The following is an 18083-nucleotide window of genomic DNA, read 5'->3' on the forward strand; positions in this document are numbered from 1 at the left end:
CGAATTGGGAGCTGGTTCCAGAGGGGAGGAGCCTGAAAGCTGAAGGCTCTGCCTCCCATTCTACTCTTACAAACCCTAGGAACTACAAGTAAGCCTGCAGTCTGAGAGCGAAGCGCTCTATTGGGGTGATATGGTACTATGAGGTCCCTAAGATAAGATGGGACCTGATTATTCAAAACCTTATAAGTAAGAAGAAGAATTTTAATTTCTTTTCTAGAATTAACAGGAAGCCAATGAAGACAGGCCAATATGGGTGAGATATGCTCTCTCCTTCTAGTCCCTGTCAGTACTCTAGCTGCAGCATTTTGAATTAACTGAAGGCTTTTCAGGGAACATTTAGGGCAACCTGATAATAATGAATTACAATAGTCCAGCCTAGAGGAAATAAATGCATGAATTAGTTTTTCAGCATCACTCTGAGACAAGACCTTTCTAATTTTAGAGATATTGCGCAAATGCAAAAAAGCAGTCCTACATATTTGTTTAATTGAATGACATATCCTGATCAAAAATGACTCCAAGATTTCTCACAGTATTACTAGAGGTCAGGGTTGTAAGACAATTCTGGAGTTTAGCTAATTGGTGTGTGTCCTCTGGCTTCATGGATAGATAAAGCTGGGTATCATCTGCGTAACAACGAAAATTTAAGCAATGTTGTCTAATAATACTGCCTAAGGCAAGCATGTATAAAGTGAATAAAATTGGTCCTGCACAGAACCTTGCGGAACTCCATAATTAACCTTAGTCTGTGAAGAAGATTCCCCATTTACATGAACAAATTGTAATCTATTAGATAAATATGATTCAGACCACTGCAGCGCAGTGCCTTTAATACCTACGGCATGCTCTAATCTCTGTAATAAAATTTTATGGTCAACAGTATCAAAAGCAGCACTGAGGTCTAACAGAACAAGCACAGAGATGAGTCCACTGTCTGAGGCCATAAGAAGATCATTTGTAACCTTCACTAATGCTGTTTCTGTACTATGATGAATTCTAAACCCTGACTGAAACTCTTCAAATAGACCATTCCTCTGCAGATGATCAGTTAGCTGTTTTACAACTACCCTTTCAAGAATTTTTGAGAGAAAAGGAAGGTTGGAGATTGGCCTATAATTAGCTAAGATAGCTGGGTCAAGTGATGGCTTTTTAAGTAATGGTTTAATTACTGCCACCTTAAAAGCCTGTGGTACATAGCCAACTAATAAAGATAGATTGATCATATTTAAGATCGAAACATTAATTAATGGTAGGGCTTCCTTGAGCAGCCTGGTAGGAATGGGGTCTAATAGACATGTTGATGGTTTGGCGGAAGTAACTAATGAAAATAACTCAGACAGAACAATCTGAGAGAAAGAGTCTAACCAAATACCGGCATCATTGAAAGCAGCCAAAGAGAACAATATGTCTTTGGGATGGTTATGAGTAATTTTTTCTCTAATATTTAAAATTTTATTAGCAAAGAAAATCATGAAGTCATTACTAGTTAAAGTTAAAGGAATACTCGGCTCAATAGAGCTCTGACTCTTTGTCAGCCTGGCTACAGTGCTGAAAAGAAACCTGGGGTTGTTCTTATTTTCTTCAATTAGTGATGAGTAGTAAGATGTCCTAGCTTTACGGAGGGCTTTTTTTATAGAGCAACAAACTCTTTTTCCAGGCTAAGTGAAGATCTTCTAAATTAGTGAGCTGCCATTTCCTCTCCAACTTACGAGTTATCTGCTTTAAGCTGCGAGTTTGCGAGTTATACCACGGAGTCAGGCACTTCTGATTTAAGGCTCTCTTTTTCAGAGGAGCTACAGCATCCAAAGTTGTCCTCAATGAGGATATAAAACTATTGACGAGATAATCTATCTCACTCACAGAGTTTAGGTAGCTACTCTGCCCATTGTTGGTATATGGCATTGGAGAACATAAAGAAGGAATCATATCCTTAAACCTAGTTACAGCGCTTTCTGAAAGACTTCTACTGTAATGAAACTTATTCCCACTGCTGAGTAGTCCATCAGAGTAAATGTAAATGTTAAGAAATAATCAGACAGAAGGGAGTTTCAGGGAATACTGTTAAGTCTTCAATTTTCCATACCATAAGTCAGAACAAGATCTAAGGTATGATTAAAGTGGTGGGTGGACTCATTTACATTTTGAGCAAAGCCAATCGAGTCTAACAATAGATTAAATGCAGTGTTGAGGCTGTCATTCTCAGTATCTGTGTGGATGTTAAAATCGCCCTCTATAATTCTTATCTGAGCTAAGCACTAGCTAAAGGTCCGAAAATTCACAGAGAAACTCACAGTAACGACCAGGTGGACGATAGATAACAACAAATAAAACTGGTTTTTGGGACTTCCAATTTGGATGGACAAGACTAAGAGTCAAGCTTTCAAATGAATTAAAGCTCTGTCTGGGTTTTTGATTAATTAATAAGCTGGAGTGGAAGATTGCTGCTAATCCTCCACCACGGCCCGTGCTACGAGCATTCTGACAGTTAGTGTGACTCGGGGGTGTTGACTCATTTAAACTAACATATTCATCCTGCTGTAACCAGGTTTCTGTAAGGCAGAATAAATCAATATGTTGATCAATTATTATATCATTTACTAACAGGGACTTAGAAGAGAGAGATCTAATGTTTAATAGACCACAATTAACTGTTTTAGTCTGTGGTGGAGTTGAAGGTGCTATATTATTTTTTTTTTGAATTTTATGCTTAAATAGATTTTTACTGGTTATTGGTGGTCTGGGAGCAGGCACCGTCTATATGGGGATGGGGTAATGAGGGGATGGCAGGGGGAGAGAAGCTGCAGAGAGGTGTGTAAGACTACAACTCTGCTTCCTGGTCCCAACCCTGGGTAGTCATGGTTTGGAGGGTTTAATAAAATTGGCCAGATTTCTAGAAATGAGAGCTGCTCCATCCAAAGTGGGATGGATGCCGTCTCTCCTAACAAGACCGGGTTTTCCCCAGAAGCTTTGCCAATTACAATGTGACATTGTTGTGTAATGACAGTGTGAATAAGGTTTTTGTTTGTTTTGACATTTTTATAAATTTATGAAGAAATCACGTATGAAGCTCAAAATTGAACTCAGGCACATCCTGTTTCCACTGATCATCCTTGAGATGTTTCTACAGAATAAATTGAGTCCACTTGGGATAAATTCACTTCACTGGATATAATTTGGAAAGTCACACACCTGTCTACATACTGTGGATGTACCGATCCACATTTTTTCACTTCCAATCCGATCCCGATACCTGAATTTGGATATCTGCCGATACCTATACTTTTCCGATCTGATACCAGAGCTCTCTCTGCTTTAATATTATCATTATTGTTGATTTTATATGAGGATTTTCTTAAAAAGGAGACCTGAATGTTCAGCTGCAATTTGCTAGAAGGTGCATCTAAGATGAAAGCCTAGATTTGATGTTTTGTTGAGTACTTTGATCTTTTTTTATAGACTTTTATAGATTTAAAGAGAAAAGACAGCACTCGCCGTCTCTCCTTCTCAATTTTCAATTTCAGTGCCGCATTATTGATATGGGAGACATGAGCTCTCTCAAACAGCCCGGCTTCAGAAACCTCCCTCTCCCCCTCCCGCTCAGCAATAAACAAGCAGAGAGCAAACAGCACTTTAGAGGATTCGCAGTGGGTGATCCGTGTCAGAAAACGTTGCAGGTTGGATCGGTATTTTCCGACACTTGAATTACTTCGGTATTGGAACCAGACACCGATCTGGGATTGGATGGTCCCATCCGTACTACATACAGTTGTATGCAAAAGTTTGGGCACTAGGGTTGAGAAAGCATTTTTGACGAGCACGAGCATGATCCGAATTAAACTCAATATCTGTGCTCGTGCTGAAGGAAAATTCTCATTGGCTAACTGACTGTCTTCACGCTCTGTGATTAGTCAATCACACACAGCGCCCACCCCTCCCTACACAGACACGTCTCTCTGCAGCTTCTCTCTCTCTCTCTCTCTCTCTCTCACACACACACACAGGATCTCTCTCTGTGCTTGGCTGCTTTCTGCCTCACGTTGCTCTCAGTACTCTTGCCCAGCTTAAGTTTTCTTCAGCTCGCCTCTTTTTTGGTTTGACTGATATTTAGAGTTATTTGGTGAACTTGTTTCGTGTCATACATGGTGCTTTTAACAAGACGGAACTTAAGGCGGTCACAGCCTCCAGTCAGGTTTTTTATTTATTTATTTATTTTTTTAACCGTTTGTTTGCTCTTCGTTTTTGTTGGTGATATAAAGTCACTTGGAAAACTTTGCTCCTACAGAATGCGGTGCTTTTGAGAAGAATACAGTGAACAAGGCTGACATATTATTTCCCTGGTTGCCATCACTGGATGTTTGTATGAATCACCAAGTTCACACAGATCATTAAAAAATAAACACTTACAGACCACTTACACACATACACACAAAGTAGCCTATATTAATATTTTTATTGAACTTGGCTGCATGCAGTATCTGCAGTATCTTTCTCACTGCAGTTCATAAAAATAAATTGGTCAGTTGAACAACCTCACAAGTCACACACACATGCACACACAGACAGTCATGCATACACAGACACACACATCTTAATCAATATTGTTTAACTTTGTGCGTAAAAAATGCCAAGAACATTAGGTAGTAAAAATAAATAAATGAATTGGGAAAAAAAATCACAGTTTGATCATAAAATTAAAAAAAGAAGGTTGTGTTGAGTATGACGACTCTTGTTCATGCATAGTTAGTAGTTCGGAATTTCCTACGACCTTGAATGCCAATTCTGAGGCTGTTCTGTTATTATTCATACACTTAAGAATATTCATGTTCTGAGTTTATAAAACAAAAACTTGTTCTATAAATAGTTTCTTTACTATTGTGATCAAAAACATTGAATCTCAATTCTGAGGCTGTTCTGTAAATATTCATTCATACACTTAAGAATATTCATGTTCAAAAACATTGATTTGAATCTCAATTTTGAGGCTGTTCTGTAAATAGTTTTCAAATAAACAAATATAGCAACTTTTCAGACTTAAAATAATATACTGATTTAAGCCCCAGCTATTTCGGGTTAAACCACACCCACTTCCGGTGTAAGCCCCCCCCCCCCCCCTGGTACAGATACAGATAATTTAGTTGGTTGAACAGATACAGATAGTGGTGTACTCGCTCATCTCTATTGGGCACCCTTGATGATTTCTATGATTTTCCTTTATAAATCATTGGTTGTTTGGATCAGCAATTTCAGTTAAATATATAGCAGACAGAGTATTTGAGAAGTGAAATGAAGTTTCTAGGAATTACAGAAAGTGTGCAATAATTCTTTAAAAAATGAGGCAGGTGCATAAATTTTGGCACCCCAACAGAAAAAATACATCAATATTTAGTAGAGCCTCCTTTTGCAGAAATAACATCCTCTAAATGCTTCCTGTAGAGACTCGGGAGTGGAGAGGACTGTGTGCTATGTCCGTTTAATTAGGTCATGTGACTTCGGACGCAGAGGCGTGTCAGTGGACTTCAGAGGGTTAAAGTTTATTGTGAATCAGTGCAGACAGCACCCACAACATTGTGACACCCAGAAAAAAGTGGTAGTTTTGGCTGTTACAGATTTCGATAAAAACCAATAGCTGACGTCACACAGGCTTTGTCAAGTATGTATACAGTCTGTGATTGTCTGTCGATGAATCTGCCCCTTTTCCTGCCCTGTACACACCCACATTCAACTACAAGAAAAAAAAAATAGAAAAACATATGAATATTCAAGTATACAGTGGGCCCAAAACGTATTTAGTCAGTCTAACATTATTTAATAATTTGGAGAAGATTCATATTGAAGAATGCTTTTGTTGATGAAATGTCATTGAAGATTTCTCTATTTTTAGAGTCGGCACATGTAGAAAAGCCTCCAAGCACCCAGACCCAGTCTTCATCATCGTCATCTTCGTCATCATCCGGGTCTGGGAGCTTGAATCCCTCCACAGGACCTCCTGGATCATCAGCATCAACAATACCTGTGTCCCCAGTCTTACAGTCACCCATCCCTCCGCTACTACAGGACCCCACCTTACTTCGCCAGCTTCTCCCAGCACTTCAGACTGCTCTACAGCTCAATAATGCCAGCGTGGACATGGCAAAAATCAATGAAGGTATTTAATTAAATGCACTTACACTTATTGTTATATCAATTATATTATGTTGTGTGGTGGTCTTATTTATTCAATTCAGTCACTTTATTTCAAACATAGGGTTCTTATAAATAAAAAATAGGACTAAAGAATAAATAAAAGTAAACTAAAATAAATGAGCAACATGAATATACTGTATTCTAAGCCGACCCCCTTTTTTGATGAACGTTGGTGAAATGCCCACCTAAAAAAATTTATTCTGTGACCCCCTCCCCAACCCAACCCATTGTAAAAACTAAAAAATGAGTTTTCATTATGTTTCTCTCGTCTCTTTTGCATCTGACTTGTGATGATGACTTCTGTTTGACCTATGCTCTTACTTGAAGAACTTTTGTGCAAGAAACAGGTGGTGTTCTGTGACAATGGCTTGCTTTGTAGGCCCAGCCATATGGTGACTTTTCAAGGAAAGATACCGGCATAAGGAGCTGTGCTGATACTATCAGTTTGTTAGTTTTTGTCCGATGAAAGTCATTTTTCCCTCTGCAAAATTAGTTCCTTGTCAGTTTATGTCTGCAAAGTTCATCAGAAAGTTTTGTGCATGTTCAGAACTTTGAGGAGATCTTTCCTGCTCCCTGGAAGATTTTTTTTTTTTTTTTTTGAGTGTGAGAGTGGGACACAGTGGGCCCATGGAGCGCTTCGGGACATGAACATGGAGAAAACTGAGTTCATGTATTGACAGCGGCAGACTGGATGTTCTGCTGTTTTCAGTGAGATGCTGACTGGAAAATGATAGATGTATTGTCTTAATGAGAAGGAATCACAGATGGAAACAAACGGATTAACTGTAGAGTCGCGTAGATTTAAACAGGTAGGAACTTTTGAAGCTTCCATGAGAGCTAGATTTCTCAAATTTTCTAGTTTTAATATAAGGCTGTGCAAAATGTTTAATTGAAGTAAATTGTCTTTGTGGCTGACCCACTGATCTGAATATAACACTGGATAGCTCATTGGCCAATATTTTTGAAGCAAATCAGCCGCCATATTACCACTCACGTACCACTTCTGAACGGTCTTTTCTACTGATCTTTAACCAGGCACGCACAATTTTATTCTTTTTGATTTTGCCAAAAAATGCCTTCATGGGCAGCTGTAAACTGTGCAAATCACCAGTTTAAAGGCTGTGGATGAACATTTCACCTGTGAGTATGATTGTAATGGAAAGTAATGAACAATAATTTGAAGAGTTCTGTCCCTTATTTCAGCATATAGACAAAGATAATAATAATTAATAATAATAAGTGTCGTGGCTTGTGTGTAGCCGCATGCTGAGTTTTTGTTGGATGAACTATTTTAAGACATCTATGAGGTCTACTTGGAGCTTTAGGTGTTGCTACAAGTTTTATTACTAATATTAGGCTGAAGCTCATAGAGTTGTGCGTAATAAATACTGTCATTGCAGGGAAAACCAACTCTCCTGTAGCCAGTTAAGTGGTGTTTTATTCTTTTCAGTGCAACTATTAAAAATACACTATTGCTATATTATCCATCATGACTTTTGTTATCAATCTATATATCAGGCATTGACATTAAGCTTTGTCCATAGGACAAGTAGGAAAAGCTGGTTGCCGATGGCACGCGATAGATACGCCAATGGCGCGTGTCACCTAGGGGTATCTGGGGGCATGCTACTGTGGAAGTACTGAAATTACACTTTATCATAAATTACTTCTCTCCTGTGTGGGTGGTAAAATTGAATTTCCAAAAAATAAATTTTATTACATATTGCATGCATAGCCTCTAGCCTTTTAATCTGTTAACCAAGACATAGCTCATAATGTTTCTCTCCTGCGATTGTTCATAATTGGGGAAAAATTTTAAATAATTGGTAAATCAATCAATCAATCAATCAATCAATTTTTTATATAGCACCAAATCACAACAAACAGTTGCCCCAAGGCGCTTTATATTGTAAGGCAAGGCCATACAATAATATGTAAAACCCCAACGGTCAAAACGACCCCCTGTGAGCAAGCACTTGGCTACAGTGGGAAGGAAAAACTCCCTTTTAACAGGAAGAAACCTCCAGCAGAACCAGGCTCAGGGAGGGGCAGTCTTCTGCTGGGACTGGTTGGGGCTGAGGGAGAGAACCAGGAAAAAAGACATGCTGTGGAGGGGAGCAGAGATCGATCACTAATGATTAAATGCAGAGTGGTGCATACAGAGCAAAAGAGAAGAAACAGTGCATCATGGGAACCCCCCAGCAGTCTACGTCTATAGCAGCATAACTAAGGGATGGTTCAGGGTCACCTGATCCAGCCCTAACTATAAGCTTTAGCAAAAGGAAAGTTTTAAGCCTAATCTTAAAAGTAGAGAGGGTGTCTGTCTCCCTGATCTGAATTGGGAGCTGGTTCCACAGGAGAGGAGCCTGAAAGCTGAAGGCTCTGCCTCCCATTCTACTCTTACAAACCCTAGGAACTACAAGTAAGCCTGCAGTCTGAGAGCGAAGCGCTCTATTGGGGTGATATGGTACTATGAGGTCCCTAAGATAAGATGGGACCTGATTATTCAAAACCTTATAAGTAAGAAGAAGAATTTTAAATTCTATTCTAGAATTAACAGGAAGCCAATAAAGAGAGGCCAATATGGGTGAGATATGCTCACTCCTTCTAGTCCCCGTCAGTACTCTAGCTGCAGCATTTTGAATTAACTGAAGGCTTTTTAGGGAACTTTTAGGACAACCTGATAATAATGAATTACAATAGTCCAGCCTAGAGGAAATAAATGCATGAATTAGTTTTTCAGCATCACTCTGAGACAAGACCTTTCTGATTTATATCAGAAAGGTCCAATATGCATCTGCTTCTCTCCTGTGTTTTTTTCTGAATTCATCATTGTTCAGTGCATGATCATTTGCCAGTATGTTTTTTGATAAAGCAAATCAAATTATTTTATTTCAACATTTAAAATGACTTACTGGTCTGCAATTGAAGGAAAATCCCAACATTCATGGCAGTATATTGTGTTGTCCTCTTCCTTGTGCCCCATCCACGGATAATCCTGTGTCCAGCTACTCACAATCTTCCTCTCTCTTCCTTTCTCTTCATATCTCTTCTTTGAAACTTCTACACTTGTAGGGGTTGATGCTTTGTGTTTGACTGGTGTTTAGACATTCTGTTCAATATATTCTTCAAAAAGCGTGTTGATCAATGCAATGTTCGTTATCTAATGTTTCCTGTTACAAATCTCATTTTTCTGTAATTCGTGACACATTCCTGACATTCTTAATGTGACTTAACGCATCTGAATAGGTTTCGTAATAGTGCGTGTTGGAGCGTGATATTCTTGATATTCATGGAGCATGTTTTTGCCTGTCAAAAAATCTTCCACGAATGTCACACACCACCCTCATTTCGTCTCACGTTGTGGAGGTCGCAACTGAGCGTATTGATCCGTCTTGATGAGTAGTGATCCTTAATAGAACGTGACAACGTTTGTAGTGGTTCCTGAGATGGTTCTTGGAGCCCAAACTGTCACGTGTTATTACGAAGTGACACGGAAACTGTCAAGTTTTGACACGACCTGAAACGCGGCGTCACATTTGACTGCACGCCACGACAAATCAGTTTTCTGTCACGTGTGCGCAATTAAACTCGGCTCCAAATGTCATTCCACAGTTCCTGCTGAAACTCCTCAGGACGCTCCTGCAGGTGTTCCACCTGCTGTTGTAACCGATGAGTGGGAGAACAAGTCTGAGCAACCAGAGGAGCGAGAGGAGCCTCACGTGCAGCCAGACATCTCTGCACCTCCTCCAGTCCGGCTGTGGAAGAAGCGTGCGCACAATTAAACCCTGCTGCATCGCTTTCAGTTTGATTGCTGACACCAAGTCAGCTAAAAGTCTAATTTCAGTGCTCTTCAGCGCGCTCCTGCAGGTGTTCCACCTGCTGCATGTGCCTGATGTTTGGGAAAATGGGCGAGACGAGAGCCGCATGAAGCCACACATCTGGCTCTGTCCTCCTCCTCCTCTCTGCACCACTCCATGGCACAGAGCCCAACTACGCATGCAGTCACAAAGTTCTTCTGAAAAACTGGAGCCATCTGAATTCAGTTGGATGAATATAGGTGTGTGTGTGGAGACAATTCACTTCGTTCACAACGTGACAGTACTTTACGATGCGCTGTTACGCACAGTAGCGCGCAACAACACAGAACACTATTCTTTACCGTGCGTAATGGTTCCTGATAATTCTCCAGCAACACGTGCCATTAATCGTAACACGTGGTAACAGGTTGCAGCAGTTCCTGAGGACACCTGACGCCTCTGCCCCGAATCATCACATTCGTGATCAGCGGCCAAGAATGTGTACTTCGTGGCATTCGTGACTTGTCGGCGTTATGTGTAAACGCAGCATTAAAGATGAGTCCTGGATGAAAAATCTTTCTGAATCAGTTTTCACACTTTGCTGTTTCACTGAGGCTGTCGTGAAAATGATCATTTATTAAAATTGTTTCGTTGCTTTTTTACAGCGTGTAATATCTGATGTTGACACCCTCTGTCTCTGTCTCTCTGTGTGTGTGTGTGTGTGTGTGTGTGTGTGTGTGTGTGTGTGTGTGTCTTTGAGGGAGTGAGACACTCTTTACTCTCACACCGTATTTGAGCAACCTTTGGAAACATGAAGGCTTTCAACTGTAAAATAAAGCCTATAAATGAATTTCTGGAGCCATGCAAGCAGAAGGAGCTCTTTTTATTTGAAGGCTAAGTTTTTTTTTTTTTGTTTTTTTCCCCCCCACTGCTACAGCTCTGCTCGGCTCTCTGCCGGCGGGGGAGGGGGGAGCGGACAGTTAAAAAAAAAAAAAAAACCTGAGAGCAGGACAGAGTGATGGTGCTGTCATAACAGTGATGGTGTGGCGCTGTTTTTCCATTGTCTGGGGAGAACCCTGTGTTATCATGTTTTCTGATTGTCTGCTGTGTGGAGAGTGGCGGGAAAAACCGAAGACACTTTCTTGCGAGGTGCGAGACAGGCGGTGATGTAAATGAGAAAACAACTTGCCCGGTCGGACAACGATTTAGAGCTATTGCTTGTCCGATCACATTTTACACTTGTCCCGGACAATCGGACAAGCGTTAATGTCGATGGTTTTATATATATATATATATATATATATATATACACACACACACACAGAGAGAGAGAAAGCTGATGATTACACAACACTTGTATAAATTTGATTACAAAATCATAATATCATGGCAGACATAGATTAGGAGGGATGAAGGTTACATTAATTGGAGAACAAAAAGAAGGAAATGAGAGAATCAGCTCAGTTATTACGCCAAATTGCTGACATTCTAAAAAGCCGTCTATGTGCCCTCCACATAACTTGGGAGTGGTAAGATTGGCGCCAGTTTGCTTCAGCAGTTTGTACGGCGTGTGTGGGCCAATGAGCTATCCAGTGTTATATACCAGTCAGTGGGCTGATCGTGCAAGTCACGTCACTTTTTTTTTTTTTTGGCTGCTGAGATGAAAAAGTGCCAGACATTAGCTGACAATGAACACATTTAATAAACAACAAAAAGACAAGAGAAAAATAGACATAGATGTGATTTATTCTTTATTTGTGAGGAAATCAGACATTTTATTCAAATGTGTGGTCTGGCAAATGTAATATTTGGCCGAGTATGTGCAAACAGTCACCCCCCTTCATGTAGAATTTCACATGGAGTGCTCAGAGGCGCAAATATGGTATATACCAAGAAATAAGATATCATAAAGCTTTGAACATTGCCTATTCTGGTTCAATGCACCCAACCTCCACAGGGCTGCCGGAAGTGTGATCTAAAGATCTGTTGGACAGTGGGCTCCTCCAGATGTTCCCAGTTCACCTGCACTATCCGTTTGGGCTTACCAGGTCTGTCCAAAGTCCTCCACCACCCTGTGATCCAACTCGCCACTGGATGGTGATCAGTTGACAGCTCTTCTGCTCTCTTCACCGGAGTGTCCAGAACCTCAGATCAGATGATACATTCACAGAATCACTCATTGACCTTCCGCCCAGGGTGCTCTGGTACCATATACACTTATGACCATCCTTATGTTCAAACATGGTGTCTGTCATGGACAGTCCGTGACTAACACACAAGTCCAATAACGAACGACCGGTTGGGTTTGGATCAGGATCATGGAGGCTATTCCTCCAAGTCACACCTCTTCGTGTGTCTCTGTCATTACCCACGTGTGTGTTGAAGTCCCCCAGCACAACAATGGAGTCACCCACTGGAGCTCCATACTGGACCCATTCAGGGATTCCAATTAGGCCAAATACTCCAAACTGCTGCTTGGTACATATGCACAAACAAGAGTTCCCCCTGCCCCTGAAGGCACAGGGAGGTGACCCTTTCACCTACTGTTGTAAACCTCAATGTAGCGGTGCGATAGCGTGTTTTCTCTTCCTTGTTTTTTTTCTTGGTGTGCTTTGTGAACCATTCTTCAGAGATGAAAGTTTTCCGCAAATTCTCGGAATTCTGGTTTTTGGGGGGGAAAGTGGAAATTTCCGGCAAAATCATGCATCAATTGAAGCAAAATGTTAGTTTTTCTTTTTGGCCATTTTGATATTTACTGGACTTGGCAGCCAATCACAAGGCTTGGTATAAAGCAGTGCACAATGGCCTCCTATTGGTTGGTTGTGTTATGTGACTAGTGGCCAATGTTTGCGGGCTATTTTTATTTTATTCCTTGCACGTGTCAGATTTAGACAGAAGTCTGATTTCATGATCTTCGTATTTGTAAAATATCAACTGTGGTATCTCAGATGCCACCGTTGATGTGAAGTCTCACATTTTCACGTTCGGATCAGACACTGAAGGATAAATGTTATGTTCTGCCACCCCATTATGAAGCGGCAAAGTGAGAGGTGCCATTTTACCGTGAACTCCGTGTCGTGTTGAGATGACAAACTAAATTGATGAAATGTTGTTCTGTTCCTGGGAGCTCATCAGAAATGAATTCAAATGGTGTTTGTTCAAGCAAAAAGGACTAAAACTGCGACCAAACTTTTTTTAATCATCATTTATACAGAAAAGCTAACACTCCCTGTAAGTCTTTCTCAGTGATTTGTGGTGGGAGTCTGAATGCCACCACCACCATACAAACTCTGACATCTCCATATTTATTTTTTTATTTTTATTTTTTTTTTTAAATTGCATCATGTTTCAAAATCTGTCTTTGGCAAGAATTTACTTCAAATTGTCTCCATGTAAACTCTATCCTGCTAAATCTGCATTTTATGGTTCTTATGTTCCATGGGTGTGAAATATCCAACTGGAGGAAAATGTTTTATGCCACGTTCACATCGGGTGCGACGAGACACCACAAATTCGATGACGGATGCGCCACCATCACCCAGTGTGTCGCTCTGCTTTTGCTGCTAAAATTCGCCCCAGTGCGTCATCAAATAGGAGGAGCTTCCATTCCGCGCTCCGGTTGTCAGACAAGTTAACATGGCAGACCTTGATCACACGGAGCGGGTTGCTGTGCTCTTTTGTTGTGGAAAGCTGACAAACGTCACCAGCGGTGCCGTTCCTGGGTTCACAGCATCCTCATGAGATGTTCCCAATTCGGGGAGTATCATTATTTGCAGCAGGAGCTGCGTCTGGATGACGGCCACTTTCAGCGGCCCTTCCGCCTCTGCAGGACCCAGTTTGAGGACCTCCTGTCCCGTTCACGCGCGCACATGTAAACAATTTTTTTTTTTTTTTTTAAACTGTCTGCTTCCTGCTGCGGGGCTGCTGCTTGCTCTTCCCCCAAAAACTGTCATAATTGTGTTTATAAACCAGTCACCATTTGTTTTATTATACATCTGCGTAGTTAATAAATAAAATAATCTTCACGGACAATTTGCTCGCGCGCGTACTTGAAGAAAAAAACTGCCTGCTGCGAGGTTGCTCGCTTTTCCCCCAAACTGTCATAATTGTTTATAAACCAGTCACCTTTTGTTTTATTATACATCTATGTAGTTAATAAATAAAATAATTTTCACGGACAATTTGCTCGCGCGCATGTGAACAGAAAACTGTCCGCTGCCTGCTGAGGGGCTGTTGCTTGCTCTTCCCCCAAAAGCTCTGTCATAATTGTTTATAAACCAGTCACCATTTGTTATATTATACATCTGTGTTGTTGTTGTTCATTCAGCTGCTCCCGGTTTTGTTTGGGGTCACCACAGCGGATACAACCAGATCTGCATTGGTAATTGGCACAAGTTTTACGCCGAATGCCCTTCCTGACGCAACTCCAGTTTTACCTGGAGAAACACACACAGCCGCTGGTGTTCCAAAGAGGTCTCCCATCCAAGTACTAACCAGATCCTGCTCTGCTTAGCTTCTGAGATCTGATGCGATCAGGCTGACACAGAGCAGACCGGCTGCATTATACATCTGTGTAATTAATAAATAAAATAATCTTCACGGACGATTTGCTCGCGCACACGTGAAAAGAAAAAAAAACTGTCCGCTGCCTGCTGAGGGGCTGCTGCTCGCTCTTCCCCCAAAAACTCTATCATAATCATAATTAAATAAAGGACAAAAGGGACATAAGTCCTGCTCACAGGACATGTTCACATCCAACTCAGTGAAACTCCAGACATCTCCACCTCACTACATATTCAGTCCCTGATTGGTCATCGCGGCGCGACAAGATGAAAAAGTTAAGATTTTTCAACTTGGGGAGGAGGGCAACGCGACGTGATATTGTGCCACAAACGCTGCAATTGCTCAAAATTGCTTCACTCATGTCGCTTCATTTGTGTCCGCCGCGTTGCGTGGCTTGGCGCCACAACACCTCCTTCAATTGGGATTACATGGCAACCTGTTGCCACTGTCGCTCGCGTCGCGCCTAGTGTGAACGCGGCTTTAACATGCTCTAAAAGTTAAATATTGATGTAAGAAATGTTTGTGCAGAAATGCTGACTTAACCTGTTTATGCCCAGATTTATTTATTTATTTTTGGAAGTGGAAAAAGCTGCATTAGTACCTTCAAGGTTTTTTTTTTTTTTTATTGTGAGTAGAAAATGACAGTGATACACTTCGGCTACAGTTGTTGCCAGTGGGGAAAAACGGGTTAATCATTGGACAGAAAAATCTATGTTATTGCGTTTCCCACTTATATAAATAAGAATCAAATTTAAACTCAGTGTTCCTGAGAGCTAAAAGTTCGATTGATGACTTAAGGAACAGTAAGTGCAGCTTATTTTTGTTCATGTTAAGACACTATCAGATGTTATCAGTGGTGGGCACTGTTCAGCTAATCCAATAACCGATATTTATCAAAGATAATGTTTTTGTTAACGGGATTAGCTTCTCAGATAAGTTTTAAAATCATTATCGGACCAACTATCTTACGATAAGTTTAGTTCCGATAGCTTTTAGACCACTAACGTTTTTTTACATAGCTAGTAACATTGAAGAACACTTATAATCCCTTTTGGTCCTGTCTGCTCTGTATTTTCCAGCAGTGAGGTAGCTAAGAGGAGCGGAGCTCAACTCTGCCCCCAGCAGAAGGGGCCTAGCCACCAGACTTCCACAAAAAAAGAAAAGTCATTATGCCTAACATACAGAGTGGTCCAGCCATGAGGCAGAGGTCTTGAAATGGAAAGCAGGTTTGACTTATGGTTTTGATTTATAAATCAAATTATTCCAGATAGAAGTACTACCTTAATGTAATCTCTTGAATTGGACAAAGTGAATATATGTAACACATATGTTAATTTTAAAATAATGTACTAATTCTGAAGATTTTAACATTAACCCTCTGGGGTCCTAGGGCATTTTTTGGACAGTTCACTCGCCTGGCATAAATGTCTTATTATTGCTCTTAACAGATCTCCCTGCATCCCACAATCAAGTTTTATGTCTCTTTTTTTTCAGGACAACCTGTGCTTTCAGAATATATATGCTTTTGTTGTGTTTTCTAAGTGTAATAAAGGTTTACAAACAAAAATAAAGAAAAAGAAGCGGAAAATAAATTTCCACACACATTTATTCAAAACACACAGCAAACTATAATAAACAACTGTTTTGACACTTTATAAAGGTAATTTGAGGTCTTATGTAAAAGACTGTACAGCAAAATGGTTCAAACAATAAACAGAAATGCACATTTTGAACAATATATACACAATGGTCTATGCTTTTTTGTCTCCATCTCAAAGCAGTTTCTGTCTATTACACAAAGGTTACAACACAAACTTCTGTTCTGTTTTGGACTGTTGTGTGCTGCTCCTAAAGCAGCTTTCACGTGAGATTGTCATCAGAGGCTCTCCCTCTGCTTTCACTGATTGCTGTGCGTAATGGTGCAGGGCGCACTGAATATGTACTAATAGTATGTACTCATTGGAGCACCCAGGAGGCTATTCAAAGGGGCCAACTAGTGACATATCACTCCTGAAAATAATCTTTGGCATTTCACGTGAGGTAAATCTGCTCTACGATTAGATTTTGTAAAACCATGTGACGGTGAAACAATTCTGATTGGACACTCACATTGCGCACATCACACAACTTCTATGAGGAGTACGAAGATGGCCGATGGCTGGCTCGTCCGGAGTTAACTTTTCAGCAAAAAAAAAAAGTATGTTTCTATCTCATATCATTAAAAAGTTACTTATAATTTAGTAAAGCTTGGTCTTAGCCATCGTATACGACGGCGTCGGCGCCAGAGGGTTAACACACAGATGCCCAAAGGGATTATGGGTAAACTTAGCCTCCGCTCATACTGATTGGTTGACTAATTTATTCTATGTATAAACCAACACAAATGAATCAATGTAACGTGTGTTGGTGTTTGCAAACAAATGTGCTTTTGTAAAATGTGCTTTTTTCATTTGTGTATAAAAAAAAGTGGGCGGGGGGGGCATTTGCAAAGCTGAAAAGTCTGTTAAATTGTGATTCAGGCCGTGTGATAAAACCAGCATCAAAATGCATAGAACACTGCGATCTACTGGCGACCCGTTGTATCACAGTGTTGTTGACCACAGGATTTTAAAATTATCTGCAGTTTTCCAAAACCTGAGACCACTCCCAGGAAATCTTGCAAAATCTCTCGGGATTAAACGTGACTTCAGAATAAACAGTTTGTGGACTATTTACAACAGAGAGAAAAAAAAAAGATAGAAAACAAAAGGCGTTCTTGAAAGGAGTGGAGACAGCATGACCACCAGACTTTCTGCTAAGCCGTTGTGATTTTAGATTTCACTCTGTGCATCCGTCACCTCGCTTTGTAATTGGCTGCACATCACATTTAGCAGGCTGCGTGCTCGTTTGTGGTCAGAGGACACCACACGCTGCGATATCAGGCCAAGACAATCCAACATTTTGAATATCCTGATTTGCGATCGGAGCGCTACTGACGTCCTTCCGAGCAGATTAGAACGCTCTTAACACACCAGACATGGCAGGAATATCTGATAAGATTATCTTTAGCATCATCACGATTGTCGGGGCATCCTTAAGATTGTCGGAAGGGGAAGATTGTGGCTGATATCGGCCTAATTATTGTGCCATGTGAACCAGACTTAACAAATCCGTTGTTATGACACCACATGGAGTAACTAACTGATTGGATGTTATGATGGCTCATGGAGCGACCCCTCATGGAGCGACTGATTGAGCCGTTGTTATGACACCACACCACAAAGTTCAACGGCCAAAATACTAACATTCTGGGCGCAGTGAACATGTTTTCACTAGTATTTGATTTGTTTGTGCAACTGACTTCATTATTCAAGCATTCAAAAGGCTATTCCTATCGCCACACAACTCCAACCACACACAAGAAAGCTTTTTGACAGTTCTTGTTATTGAAAGAAGCCGCGACTCCCTAACCGGGTAGCGTTGTGATGTCATCACGCATGCACTTACGCGCTGTCTAGCGGGATCTTGAAAATCCTCCATTACAATTTAACAGACTTT

General features: G+C 40.7%; 1 protein-coding gene across 1 annotated transcript in view; it reads left to right on the forward strand.

Moving 5' to 3' along the window:
- The window catches only part of waca (WW domain containing adaptor with coiled-coil a), a 113374-nt gene that overhangs the window by 41516 nt on the left and 53775 nt on the right, over positions 1-18083 (forward strand). Inside the window, 1 exon segment of the mRNA XM_034172104.1 lies at positions 5882-6145. Within this exon segment, the coding sequence (XP_034027995.1) occupies positions 5882-6145 (264 nt within the window).

This window comes from Thalassophryne amazonica, chromosome 1 (genome assembly GCF_902500255.1).
Source record: "Thalassophryne amazonica chromosome 1, fThaAma1.1, whole genome shotgun sequence".
Taxonomy (NCBI): Eukaryota; Metazoa; Chordata; class Actinopteri; order Batrachoidiformes; family Batrachoididae; genus Thalassophryne; species Thalassophryne amazonica.